Source organism: Hypomesus nipponensis, chromosome 6 (assembly GCF_054491055.1).
Source record: "Hypomesus nipponensis isolate SF chromosome 6, ASM5449105v1, whole genome shotgun sequence".
NCBI classification, from domain to species: domain Eukaryota; kingdom Metazoa; phylum Chordata; class Actinopteri; order Osmeriformes; family Osmeridae; genus Hypomesus; species Hypomesus nipponensis.
In genome coordinates, this window is record NC_140366.1 from 6,256,392 (window position 1) to 6,276,242 (window position 19,851).

A 19,851-nucleotide genomic window follows, 5' to 3' on the forward strand; every position below is an offset into this window, starting at 1 on the left:
GGGGGTCAGTGAGACAAGCGGACAGCTGCTTCCATGGAGATACAGTCCTTTATACTGTGGACCAGTGGTTCTGTTCTCTGTAAGCAACATTATTTGCATGTTTCAATTCAATTAACACATTTATAGAAATCAAGGATTTAACTTTAACTCTCAGCATGTGGCTTTTCTGAAAAATGTATCCATTTCCTCCCAATCCCTGATGTTGTTGTGTGTCCAGGAAGCCAGTGAGGACGAGCAGCAGCTGTTGCCATGGAGCCCCTTGTACTGTGGGCCTGTGGTCCCGTTCCAGGTCACTATTACCTTCTATATATCTCAATACAACCACTCTAAAGCTGTCTGATAGAAAAGAAAGTACAGAAAGTCGATTTTGAGAGTACACTCATTTGATCAGAGCCTTTTCAGCTAAATCATGTCTGATACTGATTGTAAAAGAGTGACTTGTTAACTTGAGTGATCGATGTCTGCAGGGCCTTCCAGAGTCTGGTCCACTGGTGCTGGGAGACGACTGTAACCAGTTTACATTTCAGTTCTCTTTCAGGACCCACTTTGAGGTCAGTGTGAATGGGATCTCATCACTATGGCTACTAAAATGACAGTATGATAGGGCTGAATGTTGTCAACAGTCTATTAAGAAGGAGAGGTTGATAAACTCATTGAAGAACATCCCTAAAGTAAATGCATGCAGACATGTGACCTGACTCAGCTGTGTTTGGACTGTGTAGCAATTCTTGGTGAAGACTCATCATATATGGATGACCCGAGGCCCAACCACTCAACTGTGGTGGAGTGATCTGGTTGAGAGGACCAGAGTGGATCACCAGGTAATGTGTTTGCTTGTTATTAACGTTATACTCTGTCATAGCAACCCATAGAACATTTCTTTTCAAGAAAGACTAACTTAATGTTCAACTTTTTCAATGGTGAAGGGTGCTCCAGTTTACCAATCTGTCACCAAGTACATCACAGGAGTTAAGGTAAGTTTTTCCTTCATTTATTACATTTATATATGTAAAAATACTATTAATACATTTTATTGTATAATTATGACAAGATCATCATTATTAAAGTGTTATTTTCTTCTTGACTGTAGCTGGTGGGAGCTGCTGTAGAGAAATACATGTCTTCCAGCAGCAAGCAGAACACCCACTTCACCCAGTTTGACGGCTTTCTGGTGAGTTGCTGTTAAACTTTAACAATACTTTCTTTTAGATCCCTGAACAAGTGTGTTTCTAAATGAGTGTTCTTGTATTCAAAACAGGAGCAGAGAGTGACATGGGAACATTCAGGGGTTTATGTGGATCCCTGGGGCCAAGTATTTCCTACCAGCCGGACCAACAATCAGAGCTTCTACTCCCATCTCCCCGGACACACCCACGGCCCTGGTAACAGCCACGACTCCCAGCATGCCTCTGGACCAGGCCATGCCAGCGGCTCTGGACACAGACACAACCACAGTCATGCTGGGCGTGCTGACAGCCACAACCATCAGCCTCCATCCCCCCCAGAGCATCCCTTCCAGCCCCAGGTACAATCAGCTTCTTCCCCCTCTGACTGTAGAATCCTAAATCTTGTTAGATTTGAGACATCCTACAGTATGTTGATATGGTTGAGAAGATTAGACCTTTTGGAAATGTGAAGGTGGGGAAGGACTACTTATCTTGTCCACTATTGTGCAGCAGGAGCCTGAGGAGGAGGAGGAGGAGAGGGTTCAGAAGGAGGAGTCTGGATATGAACACGCTGAGGGGGAGGAGTCACATCAGGCCCCGCCCCCTGGGCACAGCGATGCTTCCCGCCTCATGTTAGTCCAAATACACTCACACTTTATTACACAATATGTTCATAATAGATTCAAGCCATTTGAAGGCACAACATGAACTGAGATGTTTGTTGTGGTGGTTACAGGACCTATCTTCAGGACAAACAGGTCCAGGACTTGCCCAATAAAATTGTGGCCCTTCGTGAGGCATTTCATGTGAGTTTATCAATCTCATGTATATCAAAATGCAGGAACATGTCAATATCCAGAAATCTAGATTTTCAACTTGAGATGACCTTGTGTTACAGTCACTCCTGACCCAAGACACCACAAAAAACTTCCTGCTAGTTGCAGGAAAGATGATTCTTTCAGGGCTGGTCCAGCTCAACCAGGCGGTAAGGACCAGGCATCTTAAAACAACAGAGACTTTGATGGTCCATTGATGAACGTAATGATCATATTCTTCTCTCTGATCTAGAATGTTAGTTCCCTCTGCACATCGTTCAACCGCCTGGTGAGCTACATTGAAGATCCCGCCCACAGGGCTGGGATAGAGAGGGAGATGGCCTCTGTCAACGTGAGTGATGACAAATTGATTACATATTGATCTATCATGTTAAATTAAATGTCAATAAGGTACATTCTGCTCAGATATTGTTGGGCATTGCTTTGAGCAGCCCATGTCAGTTTTGCCTGTGTTTGATTTCTGCAGATCCATCACACCAACTTCCTGGATATTGTGTATGATTTCATCATCCTGGGAGTGATGAGAAACAATGCTGCCTTGCCTCCACAAAATGTAAGTTGTACTGAGAAAAGAGAAAGGCTTTGAAGACTTTAGAGTTTTAAGATTTGAAGAATTCATTGTAACTTTGTTAACGACAAACTTCTGACCCCAAGAAGCAGGAACAGGGATTCCTTGATCACCTTTTCCAGGTGCTGGAGCCAATTCTAACTCCTCCAACTGGATGGCAGCCATGTGCCAAAATGTTCCAGGAAGTCCTTCAGGTACACAAATGTATTTCCTGTTTCATGGTCAAGCTGGTTTTGCTTACTTTTTTGTTCTGGATCTATGTGTGGAATAACGTCTTGTTGTGTCTCACTGATCTCAGGTCCAGCTAATGAAGTTGCTAGACAGCATCCTAGATCTGGACGAGTCCACCTTCAGCCAAGCTGACGTCCTATCATCTGTGCTCTTCAGCCGGCTGGAGGGAATCATCCAGGAGCTGCTTGGAGATCTGGATGGCTGCTGACTTTCACAGCCAGACCTCCTCACTTAACATTTATTCACATCTATAAAGTCTGCTTCATTTAATAAACTGCAGACCCACGTACATGTTTGGGCCATTTTTCTGAAATAATTAGCATGAGGGATATGCTATGTAACATGAAGGAAGACTTTTAGAGATTTAAGTCATCAAATCAAATTGAATTGGTATAGTCCTTTTTACAAGCGTTGTCACAGAGACATTCACATATACCCACATATCAGCACCTATAAACAACCTAAACCCTCAAGGAAGAGAAGGAAACCCTTGGGAGGAGCAATACAGTGAGAGATCCACTCCTCCAGAGACAAATAAAGTTCTGTTTTAATGTCAGTAGATTTAATATGGTGTTTGGGAACCATTCGACTTTCACTGTCAGAGCAGCACAGTTTCACAAAGAGAGTACCACTATTTTGGTAAGACTTGTCCATCTCCTTCTCCGTCCGTCCTTCCATCTAACTGGGCCGGACAGACTCTATCTGGCAGACTCAGAAAAAGGTTGACACAAATGTACCCCGCCAGCGTTTCTTCATCATGACCAGAATGTTGAGTTGTAAAAAGATCATCCAAAGTGGTTGTGATAGGCCAACATAATATTTTTTTAAACCTGTGACCTGTGGTCTACTTTGCACAGCACAATATTTCGTCCAAACACCAGCAATATGTCGCCTCGATATTGATATAATAGTGGTAGGGAGTCAGGTGGCTGAACAGTGACGGAATCGGGCTGGTAATCTGAAGGTAGCCAGTTAGATTCCCGGCCGAGCCAAATGATGTTGTGTCCTTGGGCAAGGCACTTCACCCTACTTGACTCGGGGGGAATGTCCCTGTACTTACTGTAAGTCGCTCTGGATAAGAGCGTCTGCTAAATGACAAAAAAAAAACACAATATGTACAAGACCAAGTATATTATAACAAAACCTGAACTTAGCTCGATGATAAAAAATTGCACAAACACGCATCAATATTCCATAAAAGTATAGTTTTGCACGTAGTAGATCTCTGAATTATCAGGGGTGCGCAGTGGGTCTGCATAGCTAAGCAGATGTACCACAGGGTACCAGAAAAGTGTCTCTGACGCATGAAGGTAGTTTTTAATTAAACAATTTAATGTATTTTTTATTTTTTAAGTTTTAATTGTATTCATCTTGACGGTTAAGGGTCACTGTTAGACGTACGGCATATGAGTAACTGCAGACCTCACTGAACTACTGCTCCTAAGGTTTCTTTTAATGTTTCTTGGGAGTTTCTTCCTTGAGGGTTTAGGTTTAATCAGAATCAGAATGGGATTTATTCGCCATGAAAGTTTGCACAGAGAAGGAATTTGCTTTGGCAGGAAGGTGGATACATCAAACATATAGAAATCTCGAATTTAAATATGTGGTCTAACTATATTAAGGCTACACAAACTAGCAATACTAAGTGGAATTAGAATTAAAATAAAACATAAAATATAAGTTGCCGTAATTTATAATATACAAATACAAACATTTGAAATATAACAAAAAATACACACATATAGGATACAATTTTGTAATGCAGTTCAAAAGGCAGTGGGTTTTAACCCTCATGTTGTGTTTGTTTCTTGTTCACTACTTTTGTGTTCCCGGCCAAAAGTGCCATTATAGCTGACTATAATTCCTTAATAGCACATATATTATCAATTAATGTTGTGTTACATCTTTTTAGCAACTTACGTTCTTGCAAACATTACAAGTTTTAAACTTCTGTTTGCTATTTATGGCCTGTAGGCCTCATTGACACACGTGTATGCATCTCGTTTTTGAAAGAAGCATAATATATGGATAATTTTGAATATGTACGCTTGGATGTTGTTCTGGTCTATCTCCTTCCAGTTGTCTTTGTAAACACATCTACCCTCCAAGTTAGTCATGTTTATGACTATGGTTTCAAAGGACTCTGTCGGGAACAGTTTGAAGCAGAATTTTATGTCACCAACCCGGGAGGTGGCATATCTGGTTGGCCCTGGGGTCGTCCTGATGTGTGACATGAATGTCACAACATTCTCAGCAGGGGCCTCTTCCTCATCACTAGATTGTTCAACATCGGTTGTCTCTTTGTCTGGATCATATTGTTTGTGTGTATGTATGTGTGTGCATATGTGTACTCAAACACACGTGCATGTTGGGTCTGGGAGGTTAAGTGTGTCCATTTGTTGTATGGGTGTGTGCCTGAACAAAATGTTATTAAAAAAATCTTTGTCTGACGCATTTTTTGAATGACCGCTCATTTTTGACAGGGAACACCACAGGTGTACAAAAGTTAAATAAAACACCCACATTTTTATGAAATTCTGAAAAATGTTTTGGGGCTGTTTAGATACCCTGTGTGGACAAAGTCATGGAACCTTATGGCAATCAGAATAAATTAACAACATTTTTTCAGGGAGAAAACTAGTTAATCGGTCACTTTTGACCGGAACATGACAGGAGGGTTAAGACATGAAGTCATTAAAGCCGTTAAAGTCAGTGTGAACCAGTGGCCTTGTTGAAAAGGCCAACAGCGGAAGGGAAGAAACTGTTTTTGTGGTGTGTGTTTTGGTCCTGATGGACCGCAGCCTTCTGCCGGAGGGGAGTGACTGAAACAGCGAGTGTCAAGGGTGGGAGGAGTCGACCACAATCTTCCTCGCTCGCCTCAGGATCCTCGAGGTGTGCAGGTCCTCGAGGGTAGGCAGATTACAGCCAATCACCATCGCAGCAGTGCGGATGATACGCTGCAACCTGCTCATGTCCTTGGCAGTGGAATCAGCTACCATATGGTGATGGAGGAGGTGAGGATGGACTCAATGATGGCTGTGTAGAAGTGCACCACCATTGTCTTTGGCGGGTTGAATTTATTCAGCTGCCATAGGAAGTACATGCTCTGTTGTGCTTTCTTAGTGAGGGAACTGATGTTCAGTTATATAAAATTGTTTAAAATAGACTGCATGTTGGTAATATTAACCCGCACCAGAGTTGCTTTGATCTACTAGGCCCACTATGATGTCATAAGCATAACCATAGAAATCGGAATGGACTGGAATGGAATTCTGACACAAGACGCATACAAGTTACTAATCAGTCAGATGCGTTTGAACACTTGATGAACTTGATGTTTATGGAGATGGTGAATTGATCAGGACTTAAAAATGATTCTCAGCAAGATGCTACCCAAGTTTGGGTGCAACCGTATACATCCTTTAGTGTGGAGTGCCGGAGTGGCCTTAACAGCAGTTGGGGCTCTTTATATCTATCAGTGGTACTGCAGACCCACACCTGAGGAAGGTATGAAGATAACTGTGTTAAAAAATGTGTTGTTTTTTAGTAAACTAATGATATACAGCTCACATGACTTGGGAAACATTTAATTTATAACCCTAAAAAATCCACAACAGGAAAGCATTTATTTTCTTGAAGGTAGAGGTTATTAGACAACACATTTCTGTGTCAATTTACACCTAAAGGGTTCGTGTGACTTGTTTCCAAGATGTGTATATAGTCTCAATTAAAACTACAATTTAAGTATGACTTTGAGCCCACTGTATATTGGTTTACTTCTTTACTAACAACGTGTTTGTTCTCTAATCCACCTCAAGATGATCTTCCCAATACTTCTGATAGTCTTGATGTCTCAACAGCTGAAACACCTCAAGTAAAGTTACATTTTGTTTTCACACGATTCCCTACTCTGAAAAAGAAAAGTAGAAACTTGAATGGCAGTGTTAGGTCAAAACTTGTCATGCTCTATGTGTCCTGGCAGGCTATTAATGAGGAGAATGGCAAGCTCATGCTTTTTGTGTACAGCCCACTGTACTGTGGCCCTGTCACCATCTACAGGGTGAGAATCCAGTCCCTTCATCTAATCATCTGATAACAGATGAAGATTTTTCTCTGAAGGCTTGACTTGAACAGAATCTGTGTTTTCTGTGTTATAGGGGGTCAGTGAGACAAGCGGACAGCTGCTTCCATGGAGATACAGTCCTTTATACTGTGGACCAGTGGTTCTGTTCTCTGTAAGCAACACTATTTGCATGTTTCAATCAAATGAACTAATTTATAGAAATCAAGGATTGAACTTTTAAGTCCCAGCATTTGGCCTTTTCTGAATGAAATGTTATATCCATTTCCTTTTGGTTTACTGTTAAAGGGGGTCAGTGAGACAAGCGGACAGCTGCTTCCATGTAGATACAGTCCTTTATACTGTGGACCAGTGGTTCTGTTCTCTGTAAGCAACATTATTTGCATGTTTCAATTCAATTAACACATTTATAGAAATCAAGGATTTAACTTTAACTCTCAGCATGTGGCTTTTCTGAAAAATGTATCCATTTCCTCCCAATCCCTGATGTTGTTGTGTGTCCAGGAAGCCAGTGAGGACGAGCAGCAGCTGTTGCCATGGAGCCCCTTGTACTGTGGGCCTGTGGTCCCGTTCCAGGTCACTATTACCTTCTATATATCTCAATACAACCACTCTAAAGCTGTCTGATAGAAAAGAAAGTACAGAAAGTCGATTTTGAGAGTACACTCATTTGATCAGAGCCTTTTCAGCTAAATCATGTCTGATACTGATTGTAAAAGAGTGACTTGTTAACTTGAGTGATCGATGTCTGCAGGGCCTTCCAGAGTCTGGTCCACTGGTGCTGGGAGACGACTGTAACCAGTTTACATTTCAGTTCTCTTTCAGGACCCACTTTGAGGTCAGTGTGAATGGGATCTCATCACTATGGCTACTAAAATGACAGTATGATAGGGCTGAATGTTGTCAACAGTCTATTAAGAAGGAGAGGTTGATAAACTCATTGAAGAACATCCCTAAAGTAAATGCATGCAGACATGTGACCTGACTCAGCTGTGTTTGGACTGTGTAGCAATTCTTGGTGAAGACTCATCATATATGGATGACCCGAGGCCCAACCACTCAACTGTGGTGGAGTGATCTGGTTGAGAGGACCAGAGTGGATCACCAGGTAATGTGTTTGCTTGTTATTAACGTTATACTCTGTCATAGCAACCCATAGAACATTTCTTTTCAAGAAAGACTAACTTAATGTTCAACTTTTTCAATGGTGAAGGGTGCTCCAGTTTACCAATCTGTCACCAAGTACATCACAGGAGTTAAGGTAAGTTATTCCTTCATTTATTACATTTATACTTGTATGAATACTATAAATACATTTTATTGTATAATTATGACAAGACCATCATTATTAAAGTGTTATTTTCTTCTTGACTGTAGCTGGTGGGAGCTGCTGTAGAGAAATACATGTCTTCCAGCAGCAAGCAGAACACCCACTTCACCCAGTTTGACGGCTTTCTGGTGAGTTGCTGTTAAACTTTAACAATACTTTCTTTTAGATCCCTGAACAAGTGTGTTTCTAAATGAGTGTTCTTGTATTCAAAACAGGAGCAGAGAGTGACATGGGAACATTCAGGGGTTTATGTGGATCCCTGGGGCCAAGTGTTTCCTACCAGCCGGACCAACACTCAGAGCTTCTACTCCCATCTCCCCGGACACACCCACGGCCCTGGTAACAGCCACGACTCCCAGCATGCCTCTGGACCAGGCCATGCCAGCGGCTCTGGACACAGACACAACCACAGTCATGCTGGGCGTGCTGACAGCCACAACCATCAGCCTCCATCCCCCCCAGAGCATCCCTTCCAGCCCCAGGTACAATCGGCTTCTTCCCCCTCTGACTGTAGAATCCTAAATCTTGTTAGATTTGAGACATCCTACAGTATGTTGATATGTTTGAGAAGATTGGACCTTCTGGAAGTGTGAAGGTGGGGGAGGATTACTTATCTTGTCCACTATTGTGCAGCAGGAGCCTGAAGAGGAGGAGGAGGAGAGGGTTCAGAAGGAGGAGTCTGGATATGAACACGCTGAGGGGGAGGAGTCACATCAGGCCCCGCCCCCTTGGGACAGCAATGCTTCCCGCCTCATGTTAGTCCAAATACACTCACACTTTATTACACAATATGTTCATAATAGATTCAAGCCATTTTGAAAGCACAACATGAACTGAAATGTTTGTTGTCGTGGTTACAGGACGTATCTTCAGGAGAAACAGGTCCAGGACTTGACCAATAAAATTGTGGCCCTTCGTGAGGCATTTCATGTGAGTTTATTGATCTATTGTGTATAAGAATGCAGGAACATTGTCAACATCCAGAAATCTAGATTTTCAACTTGAGATGACCTTGTGTTACAGTCACTCCTGACCCAGGACACCACAAAAAACTTCCTGCTAGTTGCAGGAAAGATGATTCTTTCAGGGCTGGTCCAGCTCAACCAGGCGGTAAGGACCAGGCATCTTAGAACAACAGAGACTTTGATGGTCCATTGATGAACGTAATGATTATATTCTTCTCTCTGATCTAGAATGTTAGTTCCCTCTGCACATCGTTCAACCGCCTGGTGAGCTATATTGAAGATCCCGCCCACAGGGCTGGGATAGAGAGGGAGCTGGCATCTGTCAACGTGAGTAATGATAACAAATTGAAATAATTATGCATTTTACATATTGATTTATCATGTTCAAGTAAATGTCAAGGTACATTCTGCTTAGATATTGTTGGGCATTGTTTTGAGTTTTGCCTGTGTTTGGTTTCTGCAGATCCATCACACCAACTTCCTAGATATTGTGTATGATCTCATCTTCCTGGGAGTGATGAGAAACAATGCTGCCTTGCCTCCACAAAACGTAAGTTGTGCTAAGAAAATAGAAAAGTTTTGAAGACTTTAGTTTTAGGATGTTGAAGAATTTATTGTAACTTTGTTAATGACAAACTTCTGACCCCAAGAAGCAGGAACAGGGATTCCTTGATTACCTTTTCCAGGTGCTGGAGCCAATTCTAACTCCTCCAACTGGATGGCAGCTATGTGCCAAAATGTTCCAGGAAGTCCTTCAGGTACACAAATGTATTTCCTGTTTTATGGTCAGGCTGGTTCTGCTTACTTTTAGGTTCTGGATCTATGTGTGGAATAACGTCTCGCTGTGTCTCACTGATCTCAGGTCCAGCTAATGAAGTTGCTAGACAGCATTCTAGATCTGGACGAGTCCACCTTCAGCCAAGCTGACGTCCTATCAGCTGTGCTCTTCAGCCGGCTGGAGGGAATCATCCAGGAGCTGCTGGGAGATCTGGATGGCTGCTGACTTTCACAGCCAGACCTCCTCACTTAACATTTCTATTCACATCTAGCAGTCTACTTCATAAAATAAACTGCATACCCACATCCCTTTTTTGGCAATTTTGTGGCATTTGCAATAAACATGTAGCAGTATGTTTGGAGATTCAATACATGAGGGGTTATTTTATATCATTCCTTTTTTATTTGGTGTTTGGAGGCCACCACGGTCCACTTTCAGCTCACTTAGCGGCAAGCTTGAGTCGGACACCAGGACAGCCTGGTGGTGGCTGAAAGACTGGCATGGCTGAGCAGACAGAGTTATCAAGTAAAGCTCACAGAAATATCTGCAAATGCATTGTGCAATACTCATTACTGAGCAGTAGAATGTAAGTGATTTTACAGTAGTAATGCATGTAGTTTTTTATTTATTTTTATACACGAATACAGTATTATTACAGTAGTAAATAGGTCATTCCTTTTCAATGGAGATCATGAAGCCAAATGTATTAGTTACCAACAGGATTGTATCTTTTTTTTTTTTTTTACTACCTGTTTGAAGTCAAAATTAGAAAATGTCTAAACTCCATTGACATTCCGCTGGTCATTGAGGGTCCCAGTCCTCTCTGCCTGTGTGCTGGGTGCAGTGTGTGTGCTGGGTGCAGTGTGTGTGCTGGGTGCAGTGTGTGTGCTGTGTGTAGTGTGTGTGCTGGGTGCAGTGTGTGCTGGGTGCAGTGTGTGTAGTGTCCTCTGCACTGGGCGTGGGGCTCCTGTACTCCCCATACTCCACAGTGAAACACAGGCTGACAGACCGCAGCAGGACTGACAGCAGGATGTACAGCTTCACGTCCACACACAGGAAGCGGCTGTACGAGAAGGCCATCACGTACCCGACTGCCTCCCAGAGTCGGTAGTAGGCAAACGCTGCCTCCTTGTGGCTGTGGAAGAGAACTCCATAGAGTGCTGGAGACAGAGAGCACAGTGGTTATGGCCTAGTGTCATCCCAACTAATCCTCAAAGCAGTGTTACAGTTTAATGTCATGAGTTGCCTTTTAGGTACCGATCATCAAGGTGAATATTCTAGATGTAGCGTGTTCTCTATGGAGGGTGTAGTCTTTTTGTAGTGTGTGAATATAGAGGCCTCTGTTCCTCTCACCGTTGGTCTGTGTCTGCCACACAGCACTTGCCAGGCCCCAGAGAGCAGGAAACACAAAGAAGACAGGAGGCTGGTCTGGGTGAGGCTTCCAGAAAAACAGAGCCAGGATACAGGACAGGTTGGTGACAGCAGCTGGAGGAGAGGAGAGGAGAGAAGACAGAAGAGCATCACAACATGGCTGAAACATCTTACAAATCCCTTTACAGGATTTAAAGTCCTCCAAAAATTCTAACTAGTCTCTTTCTCTCTCTCTCTCTCTTACTCACTGACTCACTCTTTAATGAATTCTCTTTGTCTGTCACTTCCTCTTTGTTCTGTATCTGGTATCCTACCTAAAGTAAAGAGTGCCACTCTGCCTGTATACTGAGACAGGCGCCCAAAGAGGTACGAGAAGAGGGAGCTGGTGGTGCCAAAACAGATCATCACGTAGCCCACAAAATGGATCCCCAATGCACAGGTGACATACTCCTGAGAGAAACCACACACACATGGGGGTAACCATTCAGTATGTGGTAGGACAAATTATGTGGAGATTTCACAGTTTGACCTCAGTTCAAGTCATGCTATTGCAGGCTGAAATTAGAATTCCTGCATATAATTTATATTGTCTTTCATGTGCATAAACACACTCACCTTGGTATACTCTCTGAGATGGGCACCACTGGCACTGCACTTCAGTGGATCTCATCCTACCTGTCGGGAAGATCCTACCAGGTCTCCTGGGGAGGCAAAGTGTCAGGTCCCCACCAGCTCTCCACTGGTGTCCCACAGGGCTCCGTCCTTGTACCCGTCTTCTTCTCCCTGTACACCACCTCGATTGGACCAATCATCACCTCCCAAGCTTCTCCTACCACTGCTATGCTGACGACACGCAGCTGTACCTGTCGTTCCCCCCGACTGATCCGGGGATCTCAGCTAGGATCGAGGCCTGCCTCACAGACATCTCCGTCTGGATGACCAAGCACCACCTCCAACTGAACCTAGCCAAAACAGAACTCCTCATCATCCCGGCCAAACCCTCCATCTCCCACAATCTCTCAATCACCCTGGGATCAGCGACGGTGACCCCTTCATCCTCTGCCAGGAACCTCGGGGTGACCATGGATGACGAGCTCTCCCTCACATTCCACATTGCTGTGGTCTGGAGAGACTGAAATAAAAATTATTAGCGAAGGAAGAATGAAGCAACAAGATCGTGGCTATGCGTGGATATAATTCATAGTTTGGATAACTACTCAACATGGTTAGATACTTTGGACCTTTGGTAATGTAAGCAGATGAGGTTTTGATGGGTTGTGTGCATATCTGGAACATTCTGAAGAAATGCTAGGTAGGTAGTAACTTTTTTCTCTAGCTTTGTTGAAGGAACGGTCACCGGACAAAGACATTGGCTGTAATTGCTGTTGCGACTTGATCTTGAATCGGTTCATTTAAATGGAAGCACAAGAATAGTAGCTTTCCAATGATGTACAACGTGTAGCAGTCTAAAAAATATATTTATTAACATTTAGTGCGTAGTAACTGGGGAAGGAGGGAGCAGCGTTTCGGGCCCGGACCATCTACAGGTTAACTACTTCTTTGTCCCTATGACATCCTGGGAAAAAGTTCCCCACAGTGTAGATGACGTTGCAGCCCATGGAAGCCACAATGGTCCACTTGCAGCCCAGGTAGTGGATGACCAGGGGAGTGAGGAACATGGAGGACAGGATGATGGAGGCAAACTGAAAGCTGGCTGATGCCACTCCAAGTCCGTCCTCCGCATTCAGACTGCTCTGGAACCGTAAAACAGACAACAACAAAAACACCTCCAGAACAGTTTGCCAATGAACCTTTCAGACACAGTTCGTCAGAGTAAAACAGCATTCATTCTCCTTTATCAGTCAATTAGTCATTTGTTCTGTATGCACGTCGCACATGCAGGTTTACTGTCAACACAACAACCTTTGACCCCACCGGCCACAGAAAGCCTGCTGTGGCCAGGCTCTCCTGCTGCTGACGTCAGAAGACAGACACACCTGCAGGTTGAGGAGACTTCCTGTAGCACTGAAGAGCAGCAGGAACCCAGTGGAGATCACCAGAACGTTCTTCAAACAGCCGCCCTTCATCTTCAGCCTCGACATTCCTGATCCTGATCAACCGTTGTCCGTCACCCAGGGATCAGAACTGCTGTCTGAGATACTTATTTTCTTTACGCTCTGATGCAAGAGTCAATGGGTACACTTTGGCCCTGCTCTAGGAAAGTTAATTTGCTCGATATCAGGAGATGACTATAAACAGGCAGGCTTTATTGTATGTGCAGTTCTTTGTGCTGAGTTGGACCGTACAAAGGAAATGTGTATCCACTGACAACAACTTGTAACTCATTTTTGGATCCAAATAAAGAAACTGAAGTTCAGTTCCGTTTTTCTGTATGTCGATTTTTTATTGACGTTTTATCAATCTTGTACACTTTGAATAATTGGCAAGTGCTAGAAAATTACATGTATTCCCCCCCCAATGTAAAATCTAATACATGTTTTAAGAAAATATAGTAAAATATAACACCTTATTCATATAATACACATTGAATAAAATTTGATATTGACTGTTTCAGTAGCTGCAGGCGAATACTGTACAAAAGTGCAAGAACAACAAAACTGATTGTATGTATAGAAATCAGAAACAGTCAAATTAAACACACTGTCTTGGGAAACTGTCTACAATCTGGTCTGAGCAGTGACATTTTTCTCCATTGCTGCTTCCGGCATTTTCCCAAAGTGTTGTTCGTAGGCCCCCTCCTCCATGGGAGGGGTGGGGTTACGCCACTCATGATACTCCACGATGGGATACGTTACCGTGGTGACCACCAGCATGGCTAGCAAGATATAGATCTTAAAGTCCAGGCAGATGAAGTTGCTGTAGGCGAAGGCGATGACAAAGCCCAGAGACTCCCACATGCGGTAGTTTGCAAAGGCAGCCTCCTTATCTCTGGGGAACAGCACCCCATATAAAGCTGAGGAGAACATGGAAAATGTATTTAACCAGGCAAGAGGACTGAGGCCAATATCCTTTGGCCGTGCAAACCGCACAAGGCCTTGTGTCTACAAAAGGTATTCTAAAAGGTATTGGACAGAACTCTTACTAGAAAGGCTGTCGACTGCAGTATCCTCACCCACCCACTGTCTTCTATATCCAGAATCACATATTTAACCCACTCGAAAATAGCCTATTTAGTTATGTTTCTCTGCACACCATATATGTCCAGTAGGTGGCAGTAGCAGTGGTAGTGCTGTATAGAGGGGAAACTGCTACTTATTTTAGAAAGAAAACCGTGTTTTACAGCAGAACGATCGTGAGCTGGAGGTATATTAAAGATTTTTAAGATAATAAGATAAGTTAAAGATAACATTGAAGAGCTAGTTAAAAGGGTTTTCCCACCAAACGTACTTCTAAGGAAGAAATGGGTCGGAATTAGACAAGGAGTTTTCTTTCTTCTACTATTCTTTTTCTCCGTTTTTTTTTTTTTCTGGGTGCATGATTTGAGGGAAGGTTCCATTGGACGAGTTCGCCGTTGGACACGTGCAGCAGAAGAGCAGAAGACGTGTACGGTCATCTTGCTTGCAACACAGACTGTTTTCTACTCACCATCTCTTCATTGCATCATACAGGGAAGAACGAGATCTCACCACACAAAAACATACTACCCGGGTAGATGCACTTAGGTTTATTATTATGGGGTTATTTCAGAGCTCTGAGGTCATTGTATTTTCTTTATTTTTCAACTTATGTGAAAGAAGGTTGAAAGTAAGAGAAACAATGTCATACTGTTTGATATTTGATGTTTAATAAATGCTGGCTATATAATCTGAGTAAACTAGTCTATATTTATTATTCTCTTTTTTGAAAAGTTCCTTAGAAAGGCAGCACTTTACTTAAGCTTATAATAAATGCCCCTTACACATAGAAAGGTCAAACACACATAAGTATTAAAAAGTCTTAATCCCGATTTTATGAGGTATTAAATGTTGTTCAAGATTTGTCCAAAGAGTTTGACTCCAAAAAGTATGCATTAATATATTTATTTTCCTCTCCATGACTATTATAAACAACGTGTTCGGTCAGCGAGTCACATAATTTGCGAAACGCACGGTTAGGTAATGTGTCGCCCTCCACATGTGGCGAAACAGACTCCGAAATGGGGAAGTGTAAATTTGCGGACTCTTGGTTGGAGAAGGATGAGTTTATACAATGGCTGAAGCCTGTCGCTGAAAACAGGCTTACTGAACATATTGTAAAAAGAAGATTAGTGTCGCTTCGATGGGCATCAACGCTGTCAAGTCCCACATGCACGGTGTTAGCCACAGGGCCGCCGTTGGCCACGGAGAGCAGCCGCAGCTGTCCGGAGGTTATCTGGTGTCTCAATAGCCTACTGCGGTGAATCACCGCTCACTGAACTCAAACATTCAAATATTTTAATAAACCTTGCCTTTTATTCTTTAATTTATTCTTTTGAGCTTTGTTTCTTCCAAGCTTAATTGACTTCTGTTGTATGGTTGTGCTCTATAGATTTATTTGCAAACTACAATTGTTTATTAAGTTTAAGGTTCGTTGCAGATTATAACTTGAAGTGGCGATGAGGTCTTAAAATATTTTAAGGTCTTCAAAAAGTCTTTAAAAGCCGGTATTGAATTTAACTTCAGGATTTCTGCAATACCCTGATTTAAAACACTGTAATGGTATGTTGAAATTATTTGAAATGTAGAATCTGCAATACTTTAGTGAGAAAGGTTGTTGCCAGATATACAAAACTTCCCCGCTTGAGACTTTTGCATGTGAGAGATTTGTGTGAAGGTACAGTATGTAGTAGTCCTCTCACCATTGGTCTGAGTCTGCCACACAGCGTCTGCCAGGCCCCAGAGAGCAGGAAACACAAAGAAGACAGGAAGCTGGTCAGGGTGAGGCTTCCAGAACAACAGAGCCAGGATACAGGACAGGTTGGTGACCGCAGCTGGAGGAGAAGAGTTTACAGAACTTCACTGAAGCAGAATTTACATCCTGGGTAAAAGAGTGAAGCTTAGTTAATAAGAGGTAAACATGTCACATGATTTTTTCCCAGAACAATTGTTGGACAGGGTGCCAAAGTGGAACTTGAATTGCACGGAAGTGGGTCTCATGTCCCTGTCACATGCTACAGGTGTCACATATGGTGTCAAGTCTCCCTACTTCATACATTCCTGGCTCTTACCTATGAAAAAGAGAGGGCCTCTGCCTGTGTATTCTGCCAACCGGCCAAAGCCGTAGGAGCAGAGAGAATTGGAAGCTCCAAAACAAATCATGGCAAAGCCAACAAAGTGGATTCCTAGGGCACAGGTCACATAGTTCTGTAACAAGAGCACAGTATGGAGGTCAATTCTAGGAACACAAGACACTTTACTGTACTGAGTCAGTGCAGGAAAAGCAACCAACCTAACACCGTGAAATCTATCCCCACATATTAGTGAACTCTACTGAGGAGACACTTTACAATGTTGAGTCCCCCCCCCCTCTCCTCCTCCCCCCTCTCCTCCTCCCCCCCCCTCTCTCCCCCCCCCTCTGCCTCACCTTGGTGTACTCCCCAGAAAGGAAGCTCTGTTCAAACCCGCTGTACATGGTGAGGGGAATGAGAGTGACCAGCCTCCAGTCTTTCAGCAGACGGAACGTGGCCAGGAACGTGCTGCAGAACGGCTCGCGGTTCCCCCGGAACTCCCTCGTCTGTTCCCGGTCGATGTTGTCCAGGAACACCGCCACGATGATCATGGCCAGCACGCCCACACCGATGTAGCTGCCCACCAGTGTGTAGATCAGCTTCTGCTCAGGCCTGGTGGAGTTGGAGGTGGAGTTTAAGACAATCTCCTCGCAGGTCCCGGCTCCACAGAGCTGCAGGTCCTCCTCAGGAATGTCCGCTGCAGCAGAACACACGCACAATGTTCTTTGACCTCGCCAGTTCCTGTGCTGTTACCAGACATGTGGTGAACTTGATTTACATTACTCAGAAATATTAAACCAAGAAATATGAAATGGATTGGGAAGTTCCTCAAGTATATGTGTGTGTGGTGTTTATGTCTGATCCTAAATCGTTGTGTCATTGAGTCATTGCTGTTGCTAAGAACCATTGTTTAGACACCATAAAGTTCTGCAGTTGAGATATGGTAGTTATGAGAAACACACCTTAAAATCGAGTATCATCCTAAAACTAATGGACGACTTTCACTTTGACAAGCATGGATTTCAACCAGTTTGACGTGTATTGTGTGCATGTGCATACCTATATTAGTGTCCTGCCCAAAGATAAGTGAGGACATGAGGTTCCCCCAGACAGCTGAGGACTGGAAGATGAAGAAGAAGATGCCAAAATACTGGTTAATGACATCAGCACTCTTCTTGTAGTCCTTGGGCGCTTGCAGGTTGCCAGCAATCGTAAGGTAAGCGCACTTAGCCGACCACAAGGGGGAGCCTCCCATACCCAGGATGAAGGAGGTGGGGATCAGAGTGTACCTTGAGCAGCAGGGATGGGCAGAGGGAGGGTTATGCAGGTCAGAGTAGTTAAACCACTGAACTAGTGGTACGCTTGATTCACCTTGCTGTAGTCACCGACACTGAGTGTTCGTTTCTGGTTTATTTGAAGGGTACAGAATAATGAATGTGTTATACTGAGAAGGTGGTCTGTGTTACCAGCCGGGGTAGAGGTTTCCAAAAGAGTAGGCGACGTAGCAGCCCATAGAGACCACAATGGTCCACTTGCAGCCCAGGTTCTTGATGAGGATGGGTGGCAGGAACATGGAGGACAGGATGATGGACGCGTAGATGACACTCAGAGAAGCCACGCCCATCCCTGCCTCCGCATTCAAGCTGCTCTGCAGGAGGAACGGGTCACAGGGGGAACAGGGGGGAGAAGATGGAAGGAGACAGAGGTTGGAGAGAGAGGGTCAGGAAAAGGTGGGATGAGATGGAGGGAGTTGAAGGTGGAGAGAAAGATGGGGGAAGGGGAGGTGGTGAGGAGGGAAAGGGAGCGAGGACGTGGAGGGAGAAACAACATTAGGAGTCGGAGAGAAAAGAGACAGGGAGAAGGGAGGAGGAGGTGAACTCATGGTACCAAGACATGTATCTGTCATGTTGTTAGATGTGTGATCAAGGCTACCAAAAAAAGAACTTTCTCTGTATAAATTAAGAGAATGACTGCACACATGTAAATGAGAAAACTATTAAGATTTACTCATATTTACACATACAGTTAGTCACATATAAGTCACATATCTTCTCCTAAAGTCAAAGCAAGACATACAGCTGAAGACATGTACACACACAATATTTCCTTTTTCACAGCCTGTATTTCCTGTTTATCTTTAATTGATTTGTAGTTAATCCGCATGGATTTGCTATTTATTTACCTTCTTCTGCTCATTTCCTGTTCACCTATATGGGTTTCCTGTCTCTCACGTCCTGTCAATCTGTCTAAGTCCTCACCTGTAAGCTCTGCAGACCTCCATAGGCTGTGAACAGGGACAAGAAACCTATGGACACCACAAGAACGTTCTTGGTGTTCCTGCTGATCATCTCTGCAGCTTCAAACACCCAAAGGGCTCCAATGGACAGAAGAAAAATGAAATTGTTAAATCTCAGATACTTGGCTACAGCTGTCGTAGTAGCTTGTCAAGGAGAGTCCAGGTCTCTTTAACTTTGTGATGCTGGGATATAGCTGAGGTTGGCTGTTGTCAGAGCCAAAGTTCATCCTGCTGGAAGACCATAAACTTAAGGGAAGGCAGAATGCCACATATCTGTTCTAATCTGTTGTCGTTTTACCTTATCAATCATTATACGGAGACTGCTTTGGAAACTAACCCAATGATCCTCCCCTTACTTTAGTGTGAGTGTGCACGCATGTGTGCGTGCGTGCTTGGTCGCGGGTACTTGGCCATTAGAGAACTGAGAAACTGAGAGCAAAAGAAGAAGAGAGAGATAGAGAGGGAATACAGCAGGAAAGAGAGAAACACTAAGGTCTAAGGTTCATCAACTGATTGAAATGACATGGCAGTCAAATGACAGGCAAGATTCTTCTTTAACGACTCGTAGACAATAACACAACAAACAAAACTGCAGTTCCTATAGTATTTTATAATATTGCTTTGACCATTTTTAAAATACTTTTAACAAGTTTCCTCAACTCTTGACACAGATAGCACAACATCCGTCTGTGTTGGCTATACAATTAACACATTTCTTGTTGCTTTGACACAAAGTCATAGAGTAAACAAAACATTTAAATGCTTGAACTTCCTTTACACACAAGCTTAACCAAGACCAAAACAATCGTTTTTTACTGCCCAGTTTACTAATGCTTTCACACTCTGTCAGTACAGATGACATCATGTTTGAGATCAAGTGGAGCTGGTTCATGTAAGGGACGCGAGACATGGCGCCTCACTAGCAGCGGCTCACTAGCAGCGTGTCATAGCACACCTACTTAGCAGGGCGGGCTATTTACTGTTTTTTACAGTCGCTAGGACACATTTCTCAATACTTAGTGA

At 43.4% G+C, this 19,851-nt stretch overlaps 4 protein-coding genes across 4 annotated transcripts; 2 read left to right on the forward strand and 2 right to left on the reverse strand.

Moving 5' to 3' along the window:
• The first annotated feature begins 7 nt into the window (after positions 1–7).
• On the forward strand, positions 8–3,073 carry LOC146286719 (uncharacterized). The gene is made up of 14 exons (XM_084700510.1): positions 8–79; positions 218–289; positions 468–551; positions 723–821; positions 927–974; positions 1,091–1,171; positions 1,259–1,525; positions 1,677–1,798; positions 1,903–1,972; positions 2,065–2,151; positions 2,235–2,333; positions 2,469–2,555; positions 2,657–2,764; positions 2,869–3,073. Exons 4-14 carry the CDS (start codon positions 753–755, stop codon positions 3,007–3,009), a joined length of 1,179 nt encoding a protein of 392 aa, XP_084556636.1. The 5' UTR covers positions 8–79; positions 218–289; positions 468–551; positions 723–752; the 3' UTR covers positions 3,010–3,073.
• Positions 3,074–6,123: 3,050 nt separating this feature from the next.
• Positions 6,124–10,220, forward strand: LOC146286720 (uncharacterized). Its single transcript, XM_084700557.1, has 17 exons — positions 6,124–6,308; positions 6,620–6,675; positions 6,784–6,861; positions 6,959–7,036; positions 7,387–7,458; positions 7,637–7,720; positions 7,892–7,990; positions 8,096–8,143; positions 8,260–8,340; positions 8,428–8,694; positions 8,846–8,967; positions 9,073–9,142; positions 9,236–9,322; positions 9,406–9,504; positions 9,641–9,727; positions 9,828–9,935; positions 10,040–10,220. Exons 1-17 carry the CDS (start codon positions 6,173–6,175, stop codon positions 10,178–10,180), a joined length of 1,713 nt encoding a protein of 570 aa, XP_084556683.1. The 5' UTR covers positions 6,124–6,172; the 3' UTR covers positions 10,181–10,220.
• Positions 10,221–10,756: 536 nt separating this feature from the next.
• LOC146286721 (protein unc-93 homolog A-like) lies at positions 10,757–13,428 on the reverse strand. The gene is made up of 5 exons (XM_084700221.1): positions 13,324–13,428; positions 12,922–13,080; positions 11,641–11,776; positions 11,309–11,440; positions 10,757–11,115 (listed from the first exon to the last, which is right to left on the reverse strand). The coding sequence occupies exons 1-5, from the start codon at positions 13,426–13,428 to the stop codon at positions 10,757–10,759; spliced, it is 891 nt and encodes a 296-aa protein (XP_084556347.1).
• Positions 13,429–13,870: 442 nt separating this feature from the next.
• Positions 13,871–18,880, reverse strand: LOC146286722 (protein unc-93 homolog A-like). The gene is made up of 7 exons (XM_084700524.1): positions 18,791–18,880; positions 17,999–18,180; positions 17,592–17,821; positions 16,889–17,229; positions 16,533–16,668; positions 16,164–16,295; positions 13,871–14,300 (listed from the first exon to the last, which is right to left on the reverse strand). Exons 1-7 carry the CDS (start codon positions 18,878–18,880, stop codon positions 14,005–14,007), a joined length of 1,407 nt encoding a protein of 468 aa, XP_084556650.1. The 3' UTR covers positions 13,871–14,004.
• Between the last annotated feature and the right edge of the window lie 971 nt (positions 18,881–19,851).